The 23,369-nt window shown below is 37.8% G+C and overlaps 3 protein-coding genes across 8 annotated transcripts in view; 1 reads left to right on the top strand and 2 right to left on the bottom strand.

The window, feature by feature from the left end:
- Positions 1-23,369, bottom strand: part of LOC145454808 (solute carrier family 15 member 2-like) — a 383,011-nt gene that overhangs the window by 291,180 nt on the left and 68,462 nt on the right. The gene's annotated exons all lie outside the window — the stretch shown is intronic.
- The window catches only part of LOC145454803 (cGMP-dependent 3',5'-cyclic phosphodiesterase-like), a 46,231-nt gene that overhangs the window by 20,090 nt on the left and 2,772 nt on the right, over positions 1-23,369 (top strand). Inside the window, exons 14-27 of one of the 6 annotated variants that reach the window (XM_080332788.1) lie at positions 162-191; positions 1,026-1,061; positions 4,054-4,114; positions 4,924-5,005; positions 6,658-6,695; positions 6,753-6,791; positions 8,208-8,281; positions 8,343-8,420; positions 9,436-9,558; positions 11,918-12,111; positions 12,797-12,884; positions 12,945-12,992; positions 13,079-13,153; positions 21,878-22,096. In XM_080332788.1, coding sequence (XP_080188914.1) covers positions 162-191; positions 1,026-1,061; positions 4,054-4,114; positions 4,924-5,005; positions 6,658-6,695; positions 6,753-6,791; positions 8,208-8,281; positions 8,343-8,420; positions 9,436-9,558; positions 11,918-12,111; positions 12,797-12,884; positions 12,945-12,992; positions 13,079-13,153; positions 21,878-22,096 — 1,185 coding nt within the window. Of the gene's footprint in view, positions 1-161; positions 192-1,025; positions 1,062-2,860; positions 2,906-4,053; positions 4,115-4,923; positions 5,006-6,657; positions 6,696-6,752; positions 6,792-8,207; positions 8,282-8,342; positions 8,421-9,435; positions 9,559-11,917; positions 12,112-12,796; positions 12,885-12,944; positions 12,993-13,078; positions 13,154-21,877; positions 22,097-23,369 lie in introns of all 6 variants that reach the window. The other 5 variants (XM_080332787.1, XM_080332789.1, XM_080332790.1 and 2 more) reach the window with 5 other exon arrangements.
- Positions 13,947-20,951, bottom strand: LOC145454816 (protein O-mannose kinase-like). The gene is made up of 5 exons (XM_080332808.1): positions 19,770-20,951; positions 18,146-18,286; positions 16,244-16,468; positions 15,458-15,561; positions 13,947-14,268 (listed from the first exon to the last, which is right to left on the bottom strand). Exons 1-5 carry the CDS (start codon positions 20,283-20,285, stop codon positions 13,974-13,976), a joined length of 1,281 nt encoding a protein of 426 aa, XP_080188934.1. The 5' UTR covers positions 20,286-20,951; the 3' UTR covers positions 13,947-13,973.

Genomic DNA, 23,369 nt, shown 5'->3' on the forward strand with positions numbered 1-23,369 from the left:
GAGTTTTGGAATTGCAAGTTTACGATTTAGATGCGGTATTTTTTGAATTTCGGCCGTGTATATCGGTTGTATGGAGTATGGGTGTCGGCTCGAATATCTGATATCGGTCGGGCTCCGATTTATGTTGCCCTTGTTCTCGTTTTCATGATTTGTTTTTTCAGTCGTTAGACCCTCGTCAATACGACTTTGAGGTAAATTGCTGCACGGGAAATATCGCTCAGAGTGGGGCGTTTTTCGATCCTTCTCTTTCTGTTGCATTTTGAGTCTGGTTTGACTGTGGCGTCTGCTAGAAATACCGCGGCCTCTCACCCATACCGTGGCGGTGTACATTTGTAGGACCTTCATGTCTTTATTTGTGTATAGTTAAATTTATTATCGTTGACTTGGTACAGGAAATTATACACAACAGGTGGTGAGCACGGTGATTGTAGCGCTCGAATGTGAATTGAGCATTAATTCTTGCCACTGAGAGTTTATTTATCAACGAGAATCATAGTTTCAATACTATTTTCCACTGTGGAAAACTTGAAACCTCGACTGGTTGTATCGCAGCATACGAAACATCTAGTCCAAAGCTACTCACGTATTTGTGAAGTCGTGATCACGAAGTGCAATGAAATAGGTGTGTTCGAAAAAATACCGAATTATCTTTCTATCTATCAGGGTAACTATTTGTGTATTTGAATGTTGTAGCGTCATTAGTGACTAAGTAAGATACATAATGAAATTAGAATTAGACAAATTTCGAATCCGCAGACTACCTGCTAAAAGCCACCCCTCAACCAAATCCACTATTTGAAACTACTCCCTTAAATACTCGTCAAGCTTTTCGTGGTCTACTCCTACTTGAAACGATTTTGACATATATTGGAAATTGAGTAATTGAGTATAAATTTACAGCATTATTTCTACCAGCTAATATATATAGCGCGAGGCATTTGAAAATCTAAGAAGGTTCACTCAATTGTATATCGCTACCGGTTTGGAATTATTGACGCGCAGTGAATGTATGGAATCATTGCCAGGTGATGCTGGTTTCCAGCAGATGTGAATCGTTTAGTGTAAGTATTATGTCTCGATGCTAACAAACGCATTAATATGAATCACGACGATAACACTCCGGATGTAACAGAAATGGAAGGAACGCTCAACTCTGATTGGTTGACACGCTTCATCTAATTTCCGGCATGTGGTGACACGACTGACCCGTACTGATCAGACTTGTGCAAACTGCTGGGTTTTCAGAATGCACATCTGGGACGAGAACTAGAATTAGAACTACTCGCGTTTCAAAATACACAACTAGAACAAGAACTTATTTCTTTTCAAAACTCACAACTAGAACTAGAGGTGGAACTACTCGCTTTCCAAGACTCGCAACTTGAACTAGAAATAGAACTAGTCAGTTTTCGAAGGTCGCAACTAAGACTTGAACTACTAACTTTTCAAAACTTACAATTAGAAATAGAACTTGAGCCAATCGCTTTTCAGAACTTGTATCTAGAACTAGAACTACTAACTTTTCAAAACTTACAATTGGAACTGGAACTGCTCGCTTTTCAAACTCGCAACTAGAACTATAACTACTCATTTTTAAAACTCACATCTAGAACTAGAACTACTAATTTTTCAAAACTTACAATTAGAACTATAACTACTAAGTTTTAAAACTCACAACTAGAACTAGAGCTGGAACTACTCGCTTTCCAAGACTCGCAACTTGAACTAGAAATAGAACTAGTCAGTTTTCGAAGGTCGCAACTAGGACTGGAACTACTAACTTTTCAAAACTTACACTTAGAACTTGGACTACTCATTTTTAAAACTCACATCTAGAACTAGAAAGTGAGCTAATCACTTTTCAGAACTTGTATCTAGAACTAGAACTACTAACTTTTCAAAATTTACAATTAGAACTAGAACTACTAACTTTTCAGAACTTGTATCTAGAACTAGAACTACTAACTTTTCAAAATTTACAATTAGAACTAGAACTACTCACTTTTCAGAACTTGTATCTAGAACTAAAACTACACAGGATGACGTTTTGTTTGACCACCAAATTATTTTGAAATGCGCAATTAGAGCTAGAACTACTCAATTTTCAAAAAACGCAACTAGAACTAGAACTTCTCACTTTTCAAAATACGCAACTAGAACTAGAACTACTCAGAAAACCAGTAGTTAGTTGACGGTCAACTAACGAGATCGCTAGTTTGCACAAGTCTGGTTCTGACATCGCTAACCTCCATATTAACACTGCTGCAATATATGCCTTAAATAAGCGCGGTGTACATTTTGCGATGTGTAATTCTGTTAGGACTACGTTTTCTATGGTGATTTTTGGGGTGATCGCGTGCTTTAAGTCAGAGCTGAAATATTGCTTGAGACTTGTCTGTCGAGGAAAAGCGTAAATTTGTGACTTTTGATGTTTCGAGTGTGCAATGACTAATATTTGAAGATACTGTTGGAGGTACAGGACTTCAATTTACAATTAAATAATATATTCATATTGAAATAAACCCGAACCCGTCGTTATTTTTTTAGTTAACCTAATAATTTTATCGAGATCCAGTTGAATTTGAAGAAAAAACCGTAATCAACAGTTTAGGCTACTGGTCGCCGACAATTGTCAGCCGAAAATACTTGGGTTTATTTCAATATATATTCTTGAATTGTACAATGAAAACACTCAGGGATTTCAGTATATTGAAATGCTTGCCTGAAATAGATGTATACATTTTGCTGTGGTGACCATGTCGCGAATGCAAAACTGCGTGCATGTCCACAGTTCGTCATACATCCATTCCATATCATACATGTTGTTTCATGGCTGTGTTTGACATCCGTATTCACCTAGGAATTGTGTCTACATGGGAAGAGGAGCCCGTTTACAGTTGACGCGGTATCTGCGAGTCTAATGTTGTCAGTGTAATGTGATAATTTGAGCCTGACTGCATATTGGATCAATATCACAATTTTAAAAAGCAAGCAGGCCTGCGCGCTATTCACTGCGACGGAGATGCCTCTTCAAACAAGCCATGAAGTGATATTTTTCAGCCAAAAACCTATTCAAAATTCTGATGTTTTATTAATTAGATTTATTACAGACTAGATGCCATATCTTATGAATATCGACTGAATATATCAGGATTTTAGTGCTAGTTATTGGTTTCGACTCAAAAATCCGATATCGGTCGGGCTCTAGTTATAATCATTGTTGTTGTTAAGATGTGAAATGGGTGACAATTGTATTACACTGAGCATATCAGGGCTGTTTAAAATTAACTTTTTTCTCAAATAATTCTGGCTGCTTGATAAAATTGTTAGGTTGCCTAAAAAAAAACGCTGCACACCAACCTATAGAAGCATTGCTATATAAGAAAAAAGTTTTGGATTTATCTAATAAAAATGAACATGAAAATTTGTCAAATTTTACAGGCTACCCTATGAAATTGTTAAATTGTCTGAAAAAACGAAGTACAACGAATTTGGCTCAATTCCAACCAGTAGAAGCAAAGTTATTGTTGTGCAAAATTTAGGATTTCAAATCATAGTATTTATGGCTGGTAGATCTGTAATAAATATTTAAAAAATTCGCCAATGTAAATACTAAATTTTTCAAATCCAATTTTGTACTCAAATAACTTTGCTTCTACCGGTTGGAAGTGAGCAAAAATTGTTAGACATCGTTCTTCTTGACAACATACCAATTTCATGGGGTTGACAGTAAAATTTGAAATTTTTTTAAATCATAAATTCACAATTGAGTTAAATTTGGTCTGCAATGTTTTTTTAGCCAACTTGACAATTTTAGCTAAGAGCCGCAGAAAATCTGAAAGAAAGATATTTTTGATAACCCTAAAAAATTGAAAATGGTTTCGATTCTAGATTAGCATGGCTGCTGACACTGTTAAAACCAAGACATCAATTCCTCTAATGTCTCGCTCGATTTTCACTGCATGCGATGTTCGCTAATTTGTTCTGTTGTGGTGTTTCTCTGTATGTGCTGTGTACATTATAATTTGTATATACTCGTGTGGCAAATTTCAGGGTATGAACGAAGTCAGAATTCCGTTAGAGAGGGGAATCGCAGGACACGTCGCTACGACAGGTCAGGAATATTAGTTAATGATGATTCATTATATTCATCACTAGGGCTTCACTCTAAATATGATGTGATCTCAGATTAAAGTTGGCTGTGTGAAAAAATTTTGTGTGCCATTAGTTTGGAAAAAGGTTTAGGAGCAAGAAGACTTGACCTTGACACTATAGAGATCATAGAGTGGGCTGGAACATTCTGAAATACAATTCCTTTCTGACTTAAATGGCAGCTGCCAAGATGTTTTTCACGCTATAGACTATATTTTGATACCGCGGTACAGGGTTATAACCAAGTCACAAGTCAATCTCACTTTTATAGTTATGACTCGAGTCAGGTCGAGTCATTTTTAATTCACCACCGAGTCAAGTCCAAGTCAGCGAGCAGAGGGTTCGAGTCCGAGTCATGGTATTATGGCTCGAGTTCAAGTTTGCGTGACTGCTCAGTTTTGAGATAAAGTCTTGTTAAAACCACATTTTATAATTCTCGTTTGGTGATATCGAATGGTTCGCATTTAAAATATACTAATTTTCCTCACTTTTAACTGGTTCTGGTCGAATTTTCAAGTACCAGTACCAATAGACAAAATCCCAATAGTGTGATTACTTTACTATTTTTCGAAATTACAATGAAATGTTGGTTTCGGCCGTCAATGACTCAAGCCCAAGTCGAGTCAATGCGCAGATTGACTCTAGTCAAGTCATTTCCGTATTTTGAGAAAATGACTCTCGAGTCATCAGAAAATCGCAACCCGTTAATCTTGCCAGGATGCTGAATGCATGAATTTTCGCCGATATTGAAATGAGGATTGTGCATTTCAGGTCAAACTTTGAATATTACCGACGCTTACGCTCATCCGTTGTTTTATCGAGGCATTGATGAAGCCACCGGTTTTAAAACAAGGTTCGATTCTAGCTGCTTTTATGTCCAATCGCAGACCGACAAGATGGCGTAAAGGTGGAGCGTTCGGCTTCTTGATCAGTAGGTCGTGGGTTCAATCCCTGGCCACCGGGTCAGAAAAATTAGATCGATAAGCTTCTATTCGTCACACCAATAAATAAAGAAGTATAAAAAACAAAATAGCGGTATGGACCTCGGACCCACGAGGGATCGTTCAGCCTTCAGAGTCAGTCCCCACCCGTTTGAAGTGTTTGATGCATATATAGGTAGTAACGTGAACATTAGGGCTCTTCAAAAATGACTTTTTTTCTCAAATCGCACTGGCTACCTGATAAAATTGTTAGGTTACCTAATTTAAGCCTACACACCAAATTTGGTTCAATTCCAACCTGTAGCCGCATTGCTACAGGAGAAGAAAGTTTCTATTTATTATATAAAAATAAATAACAAATTTACGGTGGGCACCACTATAATAAATAATAAAGAATTGGTCACCGTAAATACTATTTTATTCAAAATCCTAATTTTTCTACGGCGATAACTCCGCTTCCACTGGTTGGAATTGAACCAAATTTGCTGAACATCGTTTCTATAGACAACCTAACACTTTCATGGGGTGAACAGAGAATTTTCAAATTTTTTGTTAATTATTTTTATATAATAAATAGAAACTTTTTTCTGTAGCAATGCGGCTACTGGTTGAAATTGAACCAAATTTGTTGTGTAGGCTTACATTAGGTAACCTAACAATTTTATCAGGTAGCCAGTGCGATTTTAGAAAAAAAGTCATTTTTGAAGAGCCCTAGTGAACATATATCAAATCACACACATATAGAGTCAACATTCAATATATACATGACAAACAACGCAATGTTATGCTTGAATAAAGGTGTGATAAAAGATAGATTTAGAACAAGCATCGTATAAAGGAGAAAAAAATATCAGCAGTACGTTTGAGGTAGAAAATTTTTAAATATAGTTTTAAATTGCCATGGCGGTATTATTATCTGTGGCTTCTCCGTTTGGCGCTGAGCATTCCCGGGATAGCACATATAGGGGTACCCCAAATGTCAACAATTTCTTCATTCCAAAATAGGAATTAGTCAGGTTTGTTGTAACCAAGTCACAAAGTTCCAGTCGCAAGTCAATCTTACTTTTATAGTTTTGACTCGAGTCGAGTCAATTCATTTGCAACTCGCCGCCGAGTTCAAGTATGGAAGTTGATTTCGAGTCGGAGTGTTGAGACTTGAGTCTGAGTCCGAGTCATAGTGTTCGAATCAGGCTTAACGCACTTTTTTGAAACTCTCGGGGGACATCAAAGTCTTCACATTCATAATATAGTTAGAGGCTATGTTCATTAGGGCTGTTCAAAAAATTATTTTCTTCAGATTTCAGATTCGTTAGGTTGGTAAAAACAACGCTGCACACCAAATTTGGCTCAATTCCAATCAGTAAAAGCGGGATTCGCCATTGAACTTTGCTATCGAATATTAAAATTATATATTTCGGTGTAGGAGAAAGCTACATATATGAACTTTGCAATTCGTTCTTAGTATGTGTGACATCGTGACAAGTGGTAAATAATGGCTTAATAATCAAATGGGTCAGAGAATTGATATTGTAAGTTGTAACACTGTTAAATCGTTTGGTTTCAGAAATATTTTATGCTTCCCGATCAAAGATGACAGAGGGAGTAAGTATTATTTCAAAAAAATATAACATCGGGCATCTACATGTTATTTTGTTTCAGACGTCGTGGGCGTTTCTCAACTTTGCAATAAAATTAAAGGTATGCCTCTCGCCTATCATAGCAGTTTAGACACAGCTTGGTGCCTCATCGCTGCATCCCAAAATTCAATCAGACCGAGTGCTTTCTGCATTGGCAGAAACTAAAACGATGTAACATTAACTGATTGTACGCAGCACACTTTGAGAGTCTATTATCAACTCCACATTGAACTGCATTTTTGCAGTGAAACAAAGGCACGGTTCTTATTGATTGGGCGTGATCGATTGAAGATTTTGAATGCTCAAATCCCTGGGCTTCATTTATTTTGAATGCTGTGCCTCTCCCCTCCCCTTTGCTGCAGATTTGAAAATATGAAAAAATTTCAGCTTTACGAATTAAATTAGAATTATAGCTACACAGCTTTTTTAAATTGGATTAAAATTAGAATTATCGGTACTGAATTCGCGAAAACTTGAAAAATTAATCCGTTTCCCACTATACAGTTGTCCTATATACAATTAGATAGTATATTCATTTTGAAATTAACCCGAATATTTTCGGCTGACACTCGACAGGGGTAATCGTCAGCAAGTAGTACAGAATTGAAAAGAACATTGTATATCAACAATCGTATCGCAAAATATCACGTCACCAGTTCTATAGCGGTTTCAGGAAAACTAGAGATTAGCTTAAATTAAATTGAGAGCAAAGATATCGAAGTCTCAAGAAGAATTATTGCCTTTGTGCAAATCGGCTAAAGGGCTGTCCGGCACTGGCAGAATCAATTTGAATTATTTGTCGAGCTGCAAATGTTTTCATTAGTGGTTTGTGTCGCTGTTGCATTAAATCAAATCCATTGAACAATGGCTTTTAATATCACCAGTTTGGTTCTAATTATTATTGATCATACACAGATGGATTTATTGATTCATTAATTAGCTCCCTTTCCATTACTATTGAGGCATTTATTCAGCAGTAAGGGTCTGTATTGTTACTCAAAATCAATCAATCAACCAACCACACTACGATATCATGATAATTCCAGTTGACTTCTTAGAGCGAATCCCGGTAAGGTAATTCCATTCTAATTTGTGAAATGTTTCCATGCCATCATTTTAGTTCTAATCTAATTTCTGGTTTTTATGAAAAAGCTACAGCAGAACTGTATGGTGCGAAACGAGCCGAGCCTGTTGTACAGACATTTGCCATTCTTATGCTCAAGAATGGACTATGTTTTGATAGTAACGGAATTTAATTCACTGTCCAAGTTTTCTCAAATTCAGTTATTCCAATTTGAATCTAATTTGGACAAATCTATGTAGCTATAATTCTAATTCTACTCCAATTTGGAAAAACCTTGTAGCTGTGAATTTAATTCTAATCTAATCTGGGAAAATTTGTTCGATTTTCTAGTCGTCGGAGTCTGTCTGTGGAATGTTTGAGATTTTCAACTTGTATATTTTCCGTCATTTACAGGCCACTGTTTTACTCAATACGACGTGGAGCTGGCAGAAAGGTTTGCCGTGTTTTCTGGAATATCGATATCGCACGTGAATATCGCTTGTTTTTAAGACCGTAATATCTTGCATTCATGTTGAATTCATGTTTCAGTCTCTGCTTTACAAGCAAGTTATCGAAGTCCAATGTCGGAATCAGCTGGCCAACGAACTGATGACTTATCACATGAAAGTAAGTGAAGATTTTGTATTATAGGACGGCCTTGACAAATCGAGTGCGATTCCGAGTCTTGACTCAAGAATTTTACGTCACCTTGAGGGTTGTAACCGAGGCACAAGGTTCCGCGTCACGAGTCAATTTTAATTTTACAGTTTGACTCGAGTCAAGTCGTAAGTCAAGTCTCAAATCTTAATTTTGACATTTTTTTTACCTTATAAATCTTGATTTTGACCAAATTTGAACTAACGTATGCAAATTAGGTGTTTTCCCACATAATGTTATAGTTGAACTACTTCTTTTCATTTATGGTTGGAACTGTCTGTAGTTTGGCCTGAAAAAAAAGCTTTTTGCCTCAAAAACTGACAAATTTTTACATGAAAAACTTTATTTTTCAACGAAATCTGGCCCTATGAAGAATTCCAGTAGTTACACTACGCATTATGTAAAAAATAATTAAAAGATTTAGTAGTACAACAAAAGATACTTTCCTACATTCTCGGGTAGAAAGTGTCTGTCCTTTGTCAGTCAGTCCGTTTATGACACAAGCCAAGAATGGAGAAAGAACGTTCAACAGCAGCAGTTGTTGGCTGGCAACACGGAAGTTGTGCGTACACAGCTGCTGACAAACCTTGTTGCTTCGTTCTGGTAATGGTGTCTACATCACTTTCTAAACAATTTTGACATTTTTTGACCTAACGCCACAATTTTGACCTAATTTTGACTTTTTTTTGACATGTCAAATAAAATTCGCCCTAGTGATAACGAAGGCCTTACATTCATAATATACTCACCATTCTCGCTCTTAATATTTTTAATTCGAACAGATAAAATACAGTCTCTAGTCCTGATATACGAGACTTGAATAAGTCATATGAGTCGAGTCATATGAGTTATCCGACTCATGCGCAATGACTCGAATACAAGTCGAGTCAATACACAAATTGACTCAAGTCGAGTCATTTTCCACTTTTTGGAAAATGACTCGAGTCAAGTTGAGTCCGCTGTTCTGATATGTTAAATTTCGCAGATCAGGCAAGGGGAGGTCGAGGAATGCTTGAATGCTTTACCTACGTCGGCAACACATTTCGACGTCAACTTTGACAAGTTTATTTATTCTCCACGTATGTTGCCAGACGAAGACAAGTGCGTGGTAAGATACGATACAACTTTTGATTTTCACAATTCTTTTCAATTCTCTAGTAGTCCCCTGACTATGACTAATGTCTGTTGAAATTATTCGCATTCACGCGTTCCAGACTTGACAACTGTATAATGCTAGCTGTCTAATTATTAAGACTAATTAGACCGTAGCGCCGGTATTCTAGTTCTCATTTAATTTGTGAAATGTTTCCATGCTTTCATGTTATTTTTTAATGTAATTTAAGTTTTCCTGGAAGTGCTACAGAAGAGGAGCCAAGCTTGCTGTACAGTAGTAAGGCTGTTCAAAAAAAAAACTTTATCTTCAGATTTCACTGGTTATGTGATATAATTGTTAGGTTGGCTAAAAAAAACGCTGCACACCAAATTTGGCTCAATTGCAACCAGTAGAAACGAGGTTCTTGCAGTAGAAAGTTTTGAATTTATTCTATAAAGAATTAAAAAATAAATTTTCAAATTTTTCTGTCCACCCCATAAAATTGTTAGGCTGTAAGCTGAGATTATGCACACCAAATTCGGCTCAATTCCAACCACTGGAAGCAAAGTTATTGCAAGGGAGAGAGAGAGAGAGACCGATGAGACCGATACTGTCCATGATCGGGTCTGCTCAACATCTACTGGCAAAATGGCTTATCGGCATCTTGGAACCTGTTCGCGAACTGTACGGCACCGAATGTGTTCGTGATTCGATCACTTTCGCCAGTGAGATGCGAAACCTGAACCTGCCGGACTCAGAAGTGTTCTTGAGCTCATTTGATATCTCTAGCCTCTTTACAAACGTTCCGCTGCAAGAGACTATCGATATTTGTGCGAACGCGCTTTACGGCGGTAAGCTAGCACCACCATCAATGCCGCGTAAAGTTTTTGTTGAACTTTTACAGGCAGCTACATGTTCTGACGATACTTTTGTCATTTTCAGAAATGAGATAGACTGTGATCAATTTCTCATTCACTTAAACTCGCTTCACCCGGCTCTGTTATTCACAATTGAAAAAGAACGAAATAACTCATTGTCATTTTTGGACGTTTTAGTCGAAAAACATGATACCAATAAATTTGAAACATCAATCTTCCGGTAACCGACATTCACTGGCCAATACCTTCGTTGGAACTCATTTAGTCCTAGCCGCAGAAAAATCAACCTCATAGGCACCCTCGTGCATAGAGCGTTGATGATATGTTCGGGTAATAAACTGAACTCAGGACTTGACAATATCCGGAAAATCTTACTTGATAACGGTTACCCTGAACATGTCATCAACTGTGGCATAGAGAGGAAAGTAACGCATTTCAATGCAGAAAAATCAACAGAGCCTACCGAACGAACAACCACAGATGTTTACATCCATCTACCTTGGATAGGGCCTATTTCCACCCGCTTTGAAAAGCAATTGATTTCAGCGGTCAATAAGTGTTACGACACAGTGAAGACCAGCGTGATTTTCACGACAACGCAACTGCTCCCCGCAACACGTAAAGACGTGCTACCCGCACTTCAGCAAAGCAATGTAATTTACGAATTTAAGTGCCACTGTGATTGTGGCTACGTGGGAAGAACGTCAAAGCGCTTGCAGGAACGCATAAATCAGCATGTCCCTAGATTCATTAGAACACGCTCGATGAAAAGCTCACCCTTAACTCACCCGCTCAAGATTGATGCGGACCAATCAAAGGCCATAAATTCTGCAATTGGCAAACACTTGTTGGATAATCCCGCCTGTGCGAAAAATTATCGAGACGACAGATTTCGCATACTCGGAAAGGGTCGCTCACACTTTCATTTGTGCGCCTTGGAGTCGACTTTTATCAAAATACACCAGCCAAGGCTGTGTCAACAAAAAGAGTTCGTGTATCATCTAAAAATAGTACATTGAACGCTCTCGTATTCGACATTTCGTGCTGGTGACGTCATATTTTGTGTTACGATTGTGGATATACGCTGTTCTTTCGAATTCTCTACTAGTTGCTGACGATTACCCCTGACGAGTGTCAGCCGAAAATATTCGGGTTCATTTTAATATGAATATACTATTCAATTGTATATCGAAGTTCTGTACCTCAAAGAAGCTGTTCAAAGTTATTGCAGTAGAACAATATCTAATTCGATGATTTGATAATCAATAATTAAAGAGTTATACGCCGTAAATACTATTTTATTAAAATCCAAATTGTTCTACTGCAACTACAGTGTACAGACATTTTCCATGCTAATGCTTATGAGTACATGACTTTTGTTGCAATTGTTTCTTTTTCAGAATTCCGGTCAATATCAGTTTTTGCGAATTCACTAATTCTTATCGTAATCTAATTTAGAAAGCTGGTTATTTTTTAATCATATATATCTGACGCAGGCAAGTATCCAAATGTTCATCGACCTTGGCTTTGTGTCGCGATTTCACATCAACACTAGGACCTTGACGAAATTCGTACTCATGGTAAAAGAAGGTTACCGCAACCCGCCGTATCACAACTGGGACCACGCGTTTTCTGTGGCGCATCACGCGTACTCTCTGGTCAAGAATTTGGATCTGCAGAACGTATTTGGGTGAGTAGCGTCCCAGGGTTGTGACCAAGTCGCAAGGTTCCGAGTCGCAAGTCAATCTTACTTTTATAGCTTTGACTCGAGTCAAGACGAGTCATTTTTAATGCACCACCGTGTCAAGTCTGAGTTCAAGTCAGCTAGTAGAGGATTGAGTCCGAGTCATATTATCGTGACTCGAGTCCAAGTCATTGCGTGCACTGTTCAGTTTTGAGTTCAATCTGGTTCAACGCACTTTTTTCAACTCTGCCCGAGTGATATAGAATGGCTCGCATTCATAATATCGTAATTTTCCTTAGTTATAACAGTTTCTGACCCTATTTTCCAAGTATCAGGACTGATTGACGAAATACCAATCATGTGGTGATTTTACTATTCTTCGAAGTTACAATAAAATGTCTGTTTTGGCCGTCCTAGCCTCGAGTCATGCACAATGACTCGAGTACAAGTCGAGTCAATACAAAAATTGACTCGAGTCGAGTCAATTTAGAGATTTGAAAAAATGACTCGAGTCAAGTCTAGTCACCAAAAAATCGCGACTCAAATCGAACTCGAGTCATTACAACCCTGGGTTCAACTCGCTTCTGTGAAACTCCTGGGTGATACCAAAGGCCTCCGATACATAATATACTCACTGTGAACATCCTTGGTAAATCTCAACATGAATTTGAGGTAATTATCTGTCTTTTAGCGAGTTGGAGGCTCTGGCGCTACTCACCGGGAGTCTCTGTCACGACATCGATCACCGCGGAACAAATAACGCGTTTCAAATCTCGTCCGTAAGTCGCGGAGTTATCTTACCCCGGTCTGCAGAGATCAGTGTATTTTTGGTGTTTTAGAAATCCACCCTGGCCGCGCTGTACAGCTCGCAAGGCTCCGTGCTTGAGGTGAGTATTGAATTGGTGTTACCGCGGAATCGGTAGGCTGGGCCCAGCGACTGTCGTCTTTGAAATACTGACACTTTTATATACAGCAACATCACTTCGCTCAAGCTCTTGGAATCCTCAATTCCGGTTCTTGCAACATTTTTGAAAACATGAGCAAAACGGTGAGCATTCATTTTCCGACACAGACATTTGAAATACACATTGTTCTACTACTATGCAGAAAACCCGACATTATCCATCGGGTATTTTTTTCTCAAATTTTACCGGCTACGTGATAAAATTGTTAGATTGCCTAAAAGCACGCTGCACACCAATTTTCGCTCCATTCCAACCTAAAAAAAGCATCGCAATATAAGGAAAAACTATGAATTTATTGAATAAAAATACATCTATAAAACTTTCAAATTTATCAGCTACCCCGTGAAATTGTTAGGTTGCCTGAAAAAATAACGCACATCAAATTTGGCTCGAAGTTATTGATGTTGAAAATTTTAGATTTGAAAAAACAGGCGGGCATATTTACGGTGGCAAATCCTTTAAATCAGGACTTTATCATTGCTCCACCCGCTGTAAATACTATGATTTGAAATCCTAAATTTTGATTTGGAATTGAGATAGATTTGTTGTGATTCGTTTTTTAGGCAACCTGAACATTTTATGAAGTAGCCAGTATAGTTTGAGGAAAAAAAGTTATTTTTAGACAGCCCTATCGGTCGGCAATGAAATATTTCTACCTTATCAGAGCGCTCTAAATCTACTTTTAAAAGTGCTTGCTCCGGTAGGCCAACTTGAGTAGCCTACTTTTCACACTTTTCATTTTATACTTCGAAGTATTTTTTTGATCCGCAATTTTTCTTCTAAATGGGCAGAAATTTACTGCGTTAATTCCCTTATATTCGAGTATCTGACTGTTTTGACAACCTCAATGTAACCGATGAATCTTTTAATAACTCGTTTTTACTATCTTTCGCGCTGGATTTATTACCAAAATGAAGATTTATAAAACTGTAAATATTCGATTAAAATTGCTCTCGCCGTGGGCCTTAATTTTGGGTCCTCGCTTTTGCACTGCGAGTGTATATAATCCATTTTGCGTTCTATCGTCTGTTCCAACGGTGACCCGCGCATGATAAGGCTCGCGATGTCTGGAATTTTCCAAATGTCCGCCTTTTCTGTGATCGGTTTCCGGGAGACGTCCAACTCGTAGTCGTGCTCCGAGTACCGTTGCTCTGGCGCGATAAATTCGGGCGATTTCATCACCCCGTCTGTTTCTTCTCTGAAAAAATGGCCGAGATTTTGTTAGGATTAAGGAAAAATCGAGTGCTTGAGTGATTCGATTGTATCACTCATTATGACGTCATAACTGTATAAAAATTGTGGAAATTTTAAATATGTACCTTTCTTTGCGACCACAAAGAATATAATGCAAGTTACAATTGAATAGTATATTCATATTGAAATGAGCCCGAATATTTTTGACTGACACTCGTCAGGGGTAATCGAATGTTTTGTATTACGATTGTTGATGTGCAATGTTCTTTCCAAATCTCTACTAGTAGCTGACGATCACCCCTGATGAGTGTCAGGTTCATTTCAATATGAATATACTACTCAATTGTATATTGAAGTTCTACATCGCATTAAAGATGCCGGTAATTTAGTATTTTTCGACCATACCTATTTCCTGGCACTTTGCGACAATGCTGTTGGTTGATCACGACTTCAGAGACATATCATTGGATTACATGTTTGGTAGGGTTACCATATTTTGGAATCGGGAAAGAGGGACACTTTTACCAAATCAGAAAAGTTACTTGATCATAACTGAAGTCGGCCGATTCACACGCTTTTTGCATAAAATTAGGGGTGCTGACTAAAAAGAAAGGTCGTCGATTTTTATCGAAGCGCGAATTTCCTATTTAGCGTCATTTATGCGCATTTTCACACGAATCCAAACATGATCTTAGTTGTAAAGGAAGACATTTAAGCATCCTCATTGGACATTTTCAAAAACCTGAAAAACGGAGGACGTATAGTAACCCTAATGTCTGGTATACTGAGATATTATCAATTGAGGTTTCCAGGCTTCCACAGTAAAAATATACTATCCAAACAATTAACTATTATTGTATGATATCAGTACTCGAAAATATCATCCCTCAGCACTGGGCTCGAATTATTATAATTAATGATTCATTGAATAGTTGAATCATTCTGTCCAGCCTTACTCGTGACCTATTTTTAAGCAGATACTAATAGCCCCGATATATTCAGTCGGTATTCAAAAGATACGGCATCCAGCTTAAGCCGCATCTCCAAAACTTGTTTGGAGATGAAATAAACTAGAATGGCTGCATCTGGACGCCTATAAGCTATATATCAATATTCCTATCGCAGATGTATAGTTCTCTTATATATGAATTAGATTTCTATCTTCTACGCTCAAACATTAAGGCAGGACTTACTTGCAACTAGCGAAAACGTTATTGTGGACGTCGACTTGCGGCAGCTCGTCAAGATCGCTCATGACAATTTGATTGTCTTCCATGAGAACGTATTGAGTGAGAAACTGGAAAAAGACGTAAAACTTGGTTTGCTGTAGACGGACTTGTGCAAACTACTGGCTATTTTCAAAATGCGAAACTAGAACTAGAACTAGAACTAAAGGCCAAGATTCAATTCCGAATAACTGATTATTATTTTCATTTCATCGGAATCGGATGGGCTTTGCGCATGAGCATTAGCTCAAGTTTGAAACAGGACGGTTTCGGCTCCCAAAACTCACCCCTGGCTACGCCATTGTTAGTAGTGACTGATGACTCTAGACTTAGTCGCTTTGTAAAATCCGCACCAGAACAAGAACTACTCACTTTTCACCAACTACAACTAAAACTACTCATTTTTCAAAATCTACAATTAGAACTAGAACTAATAGCTTTTCCAGGTCGCAATTTAAACCAAAACTGGAATTACTCACTTTTTATTATCCAAAGCTAAAACTAGAACTAGAATTACCCATTTTTCAAAATCTGCCACTAGAACTAGAACTAGTCACTTTTCAGAATCTAGAACTAGAACTACTCACTTTTCAAAACATGCTGCTAGAACAGGAACTACTGGCTTTTTAAAAATCTGCAGCCAGAACTAGAGCCAGTACTCAAAAAAACCAGTGATTTGTTGACGTCAAGTGCTAGATTGGTAGTTTGTGCAAGTCTGTCTGTAGATGGAGACAAGATAATCCATTAACACACCTCGTCTGGCGTGTGCAAATCACAGTGCACCATCGGAAGCCCCATCGCGTGATGCAGCAGGTCAAAACCGCCAACGATTTTAATGAGCCATTCGAATTTCTGTTTGTCGTCGAACTTTGAAAATCCGAGCTTGCTACGTTTCCGTACCCTCCGCAAATCCGTGCATTGACTGCAGGATTCCGTGATGAGTGTTGAGTTGGGCCCTTGCAAGCAATGTCCAACTACCTGAATGCAGTATTGGATAACCAGTATATTTTCAGATTAGAATTTACGGATTCGCAAAAACTTGGAAATTGATATAAATTTCGACAAGAAATACAACAAAAATCCAGTTCACACCATATCAAATCATATTTCATTATCATAAGTAGAGCCCGACCGATTATCGGCTCGCCGATAATATCGAGTCGATATCACGCTTGGAGAGAAATATCGGTATCGGCCATTGAAGGTAAAAAAATATCGGCCATTTTCGTGACGTCACAACATGGTGGCAGGGAGTCAGAGAAGTCGATAGAAGACGTGAGAACGGTAAATTATAAAAATAAATGGCCAAGCTGCATATAGTGCATACTGCATACAGGGCAGTAGGCGTGCCTATCTGAAAAATATTATAGATAACTAACCACCGTTATGCCCCACTGACTTCGGGGGAATCCCCTGCAGTAATCGATCACCAACGACAGAGAGCAGCTGGATGGATAGTTGTCTGCAGAAGATTTCAATCAGTAAGAGAAATGAGAACTTCAATCATGCTGGACTGACCCTCGTAATGACAGAGAAAAGCGTCGCGTCGAAACATATCTCGGTTCGGTACCAACAGAGCTAATTATTCCAGTAATGTATGAAGTCGTCTGACTGAGGCCTGCGGGGCCACCATGATAGGAAATATGCAAGCATGAGGGCAAGAAAATCAAGCAAACGTGGAGTAAAGCCAATAATTGATACCAAAATTTTTGATGCCATGATGACATTGGCCAATTCTGACACAAGAGCGTAAAATGTTGATTGTTGAAATGCTGGTCATGGTCAAGGCCCAAGGGGCCGGATGGAGCAGTTGCAGACTTGGACAATTTGAGTTGTTTTGCACATTCTCTTCAGCTATTTGTTAATGATTTGCTGAAGGCTCCAGGTGCATTGCCAGAAGAATATCAATATTAATATCAATATATGGTGAAACCATTGAAGGAAAGATCCCCTGCATGGGGCGGTGGAACCGTAAGGAAGAAAGATATCCAATTCTTGCTGTGCCACTAACTATGGTACCAAGTGAAAGACTGCTCAATGTGCTTAGTACTATATACATCATCTATGGAAGACCACAGAAGTTCACTCCGAGAAATTGTGCTTCGTGAACTGTAATCTGCAATTGCTGGATCGGTGCTTTTGATATATTTTTATAGTTCCTGGATCATTTATTTCATGTTCAAGCATATCAATGGCTGTAAAGTTGTTGAAAGAAATACTCTGATGTGTTAAATATGGACCTTGAGGTAGATTCCATATCTTTTGAATATCGGCTGAATATATCGGTGTTATCGGTGGAGGTACTGGATATCGGTCTTATCGGTATCGGCTCAGAAATCCAATATCGGTCGGGCTCTAATCATAAGTACGAGAATTGCAAATGTCTGTACAGCAAGCTTGGCTCGTTTCACAGCATTTTCAGGAAAACCAGAAATTAGATTAAAATTCATTTGAGAGCATACAAACATTTCACAACGGAATACTATAATTATATTGAAACAAACCCAAATATTTTCGGCTAAATTGTCAGCAACTTGTTGAGAATTGAGACATGACGGCATGAAATTCGAGTAATCGAGGCTAACATATGGCTTAGGCTCAATAGACTATTTTTAGGTTGCACACACAAACTCCTTCATGAAAATTTTTTCCGACCTGCAGAACATACGGAGACGGTTGGAATTTCATTAAATTCTCATTTCCAACCCTGACTCGCTCGCCCAACCGTGGATTCCCTGGCCTTCTGCTGTATGCGATCGCTACGGAGAATTTGTCGTACAGTAGACCCGAATATACCTTGAAAACAGAAGCTACCGTTTTATTCATGTAATCTCACGAGTACATAGTTTACACCAGTAGTTCCTAACGAGTGGTCCATAGAACACCACGGGTTACTTAGACGCAGAGTTGTAATGACTCGAGTTACAATTGGATAGTATATTCATATTGAAATGAACCCGAATATTTTCGGCTGACAGTCGTCAGGGGTAATCGTCAGCAACTAGTAGAGAATTGGAAAGAACATTCTATATCAACAATCGTTCATATGAAACAAATAGGTTGGTGTTATGCTCAACGTACAGCGTATCCTAAGTGAAGCAAGACTGCGTGGGCATTGCATGTTTCTTATATCAAGAAGCGCATGATGAAAAATTTTGATGTAGACAACATTGTCGGAATGAAGCAACACGGTTTGTCACCAGCAGTATACGCACAACTTCAGTGCTGTCAGCCAACAACTGCTGCTGTTGAACGTTCTTTCTCCATTCTTGGCAAGCTACTGAGTAAGGACAGACACTTTCTACCCAAGAATGTCGGAAAGTATCTTTCGATGCACTACAACAAATTTTAATAATTTCGACCACAATATGTGATGTAACTACTGGAATTCTCCATAGGGCCAGATTTCGTTAAAAATGTAGTTTTTTAAGGTCAAAAAATGTCAAAATTTTGATTTTTTTTTAAGGTCAAAATCTTGTTTTTATGTAAAAAAAATCGCCGTAATTATCACGTTATCATATTTTATGGTTTGTTCTTTTCACATTCCGTTGATGCACAGTTCATTTTGTATTTGTATAGTATTAGATCTCTGGCTAGATGTGTAATGAACATCAGCGCAAGGGTTCCGTAGATCCACTAGTTTGAACATGTATTTCTTAAATGCACTTCAATTATATTCTCAATTGCAAAATGTCGGAGTTTAAAGCCTTGTCCCTTAAATATGGAAATAAACACCAAATTTTAGACTGATTTCAAAATTTTGTGTGTAATTTTGAACACTTTCTAACTTGATATGGAGTTGACTTATCCTGCATCACAATGTCGCAAATGTCGCACCAAACTGTTTAAAAATGACCTATATCTCATTTAAGACCAGTAATAGCTAAGAAGACCTTCACACAAAATTTTACGAAATTCGACAGTAGCCTACTACAATTTTGTGACATTTCACACTTTTGTCATAGTTGAATTCTGGGTTGATTTTAATTTTTCAAATTACCGGTTTTACTAGTCCGTGAATGGTTGATAGCCATTGATCTAGATAACAATCTCGCATGTTTGATATGTCAACAGAATATGTACAACATCAGGTCGCATCATGTTTCCACACGTAGGCAGACAAATAAAGTCAGTAGGGGTGGGCACAATGATTTGAGTTCGCGGATCTGAATCGAATCACTCAGGTACGACTTTGCCCAGTCTTAATAGTCAGGCATCAGTTGAAGATTCGGCAGTTATTGGACACCCAGTGCTATTTTCGATAATTCAATTTTCTCACCAATTTTCCAACTCCACCCCCGATTTTCTTCATTTTCCTCAAAATCTTTCCATTATTCATCTCTTCGCACGATAACCAAGGCTCGCACTTGCTCATTCCGTTCAAAATATAAAAACCTTTTTCGCACGATTCTTCACGATCGTCGAGGAAACCTCTTCGTAAGATTTTTCCCAACATCATTTTCAAGTCGGCCGGAACAGGCGGGATTCCTTTTACAGTTTTATTGAGTTTGTGATCCGATACTGCGTCTTGTTGCGTACGAATCGATAGTTCTTTTTGCGTTTTCTGTTCTTTGAATATCTCCATACCACTCTGGATTCTGTTCTTCGTATGATGGTGGTCGTATAAATTTTGCTCTTCTGTGATAACATCGTTTCCTTCATGTGATTTATGTAATAGGTTGCTTATAATATTGGATTGATATAATGGTGAAGTTGCAAGATATATCACTGTGATTATTCCGATGACTCGTAGGCATGTCAAATTTCTTCTCGACACAATGTAAGGCATCTCCATATGTAAAGATGGTATAACATGATATCTGCTGGTACAAAAATGTAGGTATAATCAAGCTTTGTAGTGTAGTGCTTTGGAATTCAAGATATCTGGCTGCATATCCGTTTCATGCTCTAGTCCAGGGCAGACCCTGATTCTAATCTAATTTGGAAATAACTGTGTACATTTAATTCTAATTGTAATCTTATTTGGAAAAAACGTAAAGGTATAATTTTAATTTTAATCAAATATGGAAGAAAATGTGAAGGAATAACCGGACCATTCTCAGTATATTTACTTGATTTTTTGAACAAAAGCCAATCCATTACGGTTGACTTGAAAAAACAAAGCGCAAAATAATGCCAATTCTCCCACCAGCCGTGTCTGACTGAACTATAACTACATTTTGCTTATGACTTTTGCTGATAACGCCTTACCAGATTTTGTATATAATTATACTGTATTGCATTTGTATGACTCTAAATTATTGAGAGTTACAACGAATGTAAGCAAATTTTAAACTTTTGTAACTGGACCTTTGCTAAAAAACAGTTGTGTAGCCCTCTTCTATTCTGTCTAAATTTCATTTCAAAGCTTATATGCGGTTCACAAAATGATTATCGCGATACATTACCGAGGTTACAGCAACTATAACCATTTAACATAGGTGTACAACACACTGTCTCGTCTCACTCACGCAAATGTTTATGAATAATGTCAAGATCTAATTTCTAACAGCCCATGAGTCTCTTGATCCATGCCTTGAGGCTATATCGTGATCAAAGTCCCTATCGCTCAACGCTTGGCTTAAGCTGCGAAATTGTGGGCATGTAATCAGGTTTACTGTAATTATTGTGTAAATACTGTTTTCTGATACGTATCATCGTATTAGAGGTGTTTAAACCAGGGTTTTAACCAAAGTTGCGAGTCAAGCTCACTTTTATAGCCCAAGTCGGAGAGCATAGGGCTGAGTCCGAGTCATGGTGTTATGACTCAAGTCCGAGTCCAAGTCAAGGTGTTGACTTACCAGTTTCGAGTTGAATTCTTGTTATACCCACTTTTTACAGCTCTTCTTGGTGATATCGAATGGTTCGCATTCATAATATACTAATTTTCCTCACTTTTAACAGTTTAAAGAGCTTCTCGGAGGTACAGAACTTCAATATGCAATTGAATAGTATATTCATATTGAAATGAACCCGAATATTTTTGGCTGACACTCGTCAGGGGTAATCGTCAGCAACTAGTAGGGAATTGGATATCAACAATCGTATCACGAAATATGACGTCACCGGCATGAAATTTCAGTGACTCGAGTACAAGTCAAGTCAATACACATGATAACTCATTGCGAGTCGAGTCATTGTCCGTATTTTGAGAAAATGACTCGATCAAGTTGAGTCACCAAAAAATTGCGACTCGAGTCAATACCACCCTGTCTATAGTAGTGTATTAGTTGTGTATTGTGATTATATTTTTGACTCAACAATAATTTCAGGTTCCCAGAAGGCTTGCATATTACAGTATAGGTTACCCAGATTATTTTTTTAGATTAAGAATCACTGATCTATCAACAAATGACCTGATCTTTTGACTGTGAAATTCCTTTACAGGACTACGTCAAAGTTTTAGACCTCATGAAGGACATCATCCTGGCCACCGATCTGGGGCACCACCTACAAATATTGCCGGGTCTCAACAAGATGGCTCAGGAGAAAGTGAACCCGAAAGACTGCAGCTCCGAACAAAAGATGATGATTTTGGATTTGTGCATGACAGCTTGCGACCTCAGCGACCAAACTAAGGACTGGAAAAATACGAAAAACACAGCAGTAAGCATTCTATTTTGTGTAAATTAGACAGTAGAGTTTGAAAATTTTGAATTGAGTATAAAAAAATTTCAAATTTTCCTGTCAACCCCATGAAATAATTAAGTTGTCTAAAAAACGATGCGAAGTGATTGCAGTTGAAAATTTTAGATTCGCAAAAATAGCATTGAAGGCGGGTAATCCCAGAATTATGAACCCAAAACTCGAATAACTTCGCTTCTGCGGATTGGGATTGTGTCAAATATGTTTTGCATCGTTTTTGAAGACAACTCGACAATTTCATGGGGTTGACAGTAATATTTGAAAAAATATTTAAACAATTTTTTTTGCGACAATTTAAAAATTTTCGAACTTCCGAGTTTACATCTACCGGTTTGGATCTAACCAAATTTGGTATGCATCGTTTTTTCGACAACCCAACAATTTTACCAGAATCCCCAGAATCAGTGAAAAAACTTATTTTGAACAACCCTACTGTGCGTTAGTCAATAATATGAATTTTTCACTTTAAAAAGTAGTATTAATTTTAAAGTGGATGTAAGCCGTCAACCAAATCTACTTTTAAAATCACTTATTTGAGTAGTTATGAAGTTTTCATATTCTTCTAATGATAGAAGTAGTTTTGTTAGGACTTGGAAATTGCTACTTCTGAGTGAAATTTATGCCTTACTCATATTTGAGCATAAATGCTAGCTTGTGGACATCTGGAAATCACTAATTTGTAGGGCGAGTTTTTTTCTTGAAACACGGAAGATTTTGAAATGAAAAATCAAGATTTTGACACTTTTTTACCTGGAAAAACTTTATTTTGATAGAATTTTGACCTCATGTAAATTATGTGTTTTCGCACGTAATGTGAGAATTGTACTAGTTATCTTCATTTCTGGTTGGAACTGTCTGTCCTTACGAAGTAGTTAGGCCTGAAAAAGCTTTTTTGACTTGATAACTGACAAATTTTTACATGAAAAAACTTTATTTTAACGAAATATGGACCTATGAAGAATTGTGGTAGTTACATCACGTATTATGGTAGAAATAATTAAAATTTGTTGTAGTTCAACGAAAGATACTTTCCTACATTCTCGGGTGGAAAGTGTCTGTCCTTACTAAGTTGCTTGCCAAGAATGGAGAGAGAACGTTCAACAGCAGCAATTGTTGGCTGGCAACACTCGAGTTGTGCGTACACTGCTGGTGACAAACCGTGTTGCTTCATTCTGACAATGTTGTCTACATCACAATTTTTCATTGTGCGCTTCTTGATGTAAGAACTAATGCC

This window comes from Botryllus schlosseri, chromosome 13 (genome assembly GCF_051294905.1).
Source record: "Botryllus schlosseri isolate E-star chromosome 13, Bs_hap1, whole genome shotgun sequence".
Taxonomy (NCBI): Eukaryota; Metazoa; Chordata; class Ascidiacea; order Stolidobranchia; family Styelidae; genus Botryllus; species Botryllus schlosseri.

Coding starts and splice junctions, on each gene's coding strand:
- LOC145454816 (XM_080332808.1), bottom strand. CDS start 20,285: ATGGAGATGCCTTACATTGTGTCGAGAAGAAATTTGACATGCCTACGA. Junction 18,287..19,769: donor GGGGTGGAGTTGGAAAATTG/GTGAGAAAATTG, acceptor TCTGTTTTCAAG/GTATATTCGGGTCTACTGTA. Junction 15,562..16,243: donor ATTTGCACACGCCAGACGAG/GTGTGTTAATGG, acceptor GTCTTTTTCCAG/TTTCTCACTCAATACGTTCT.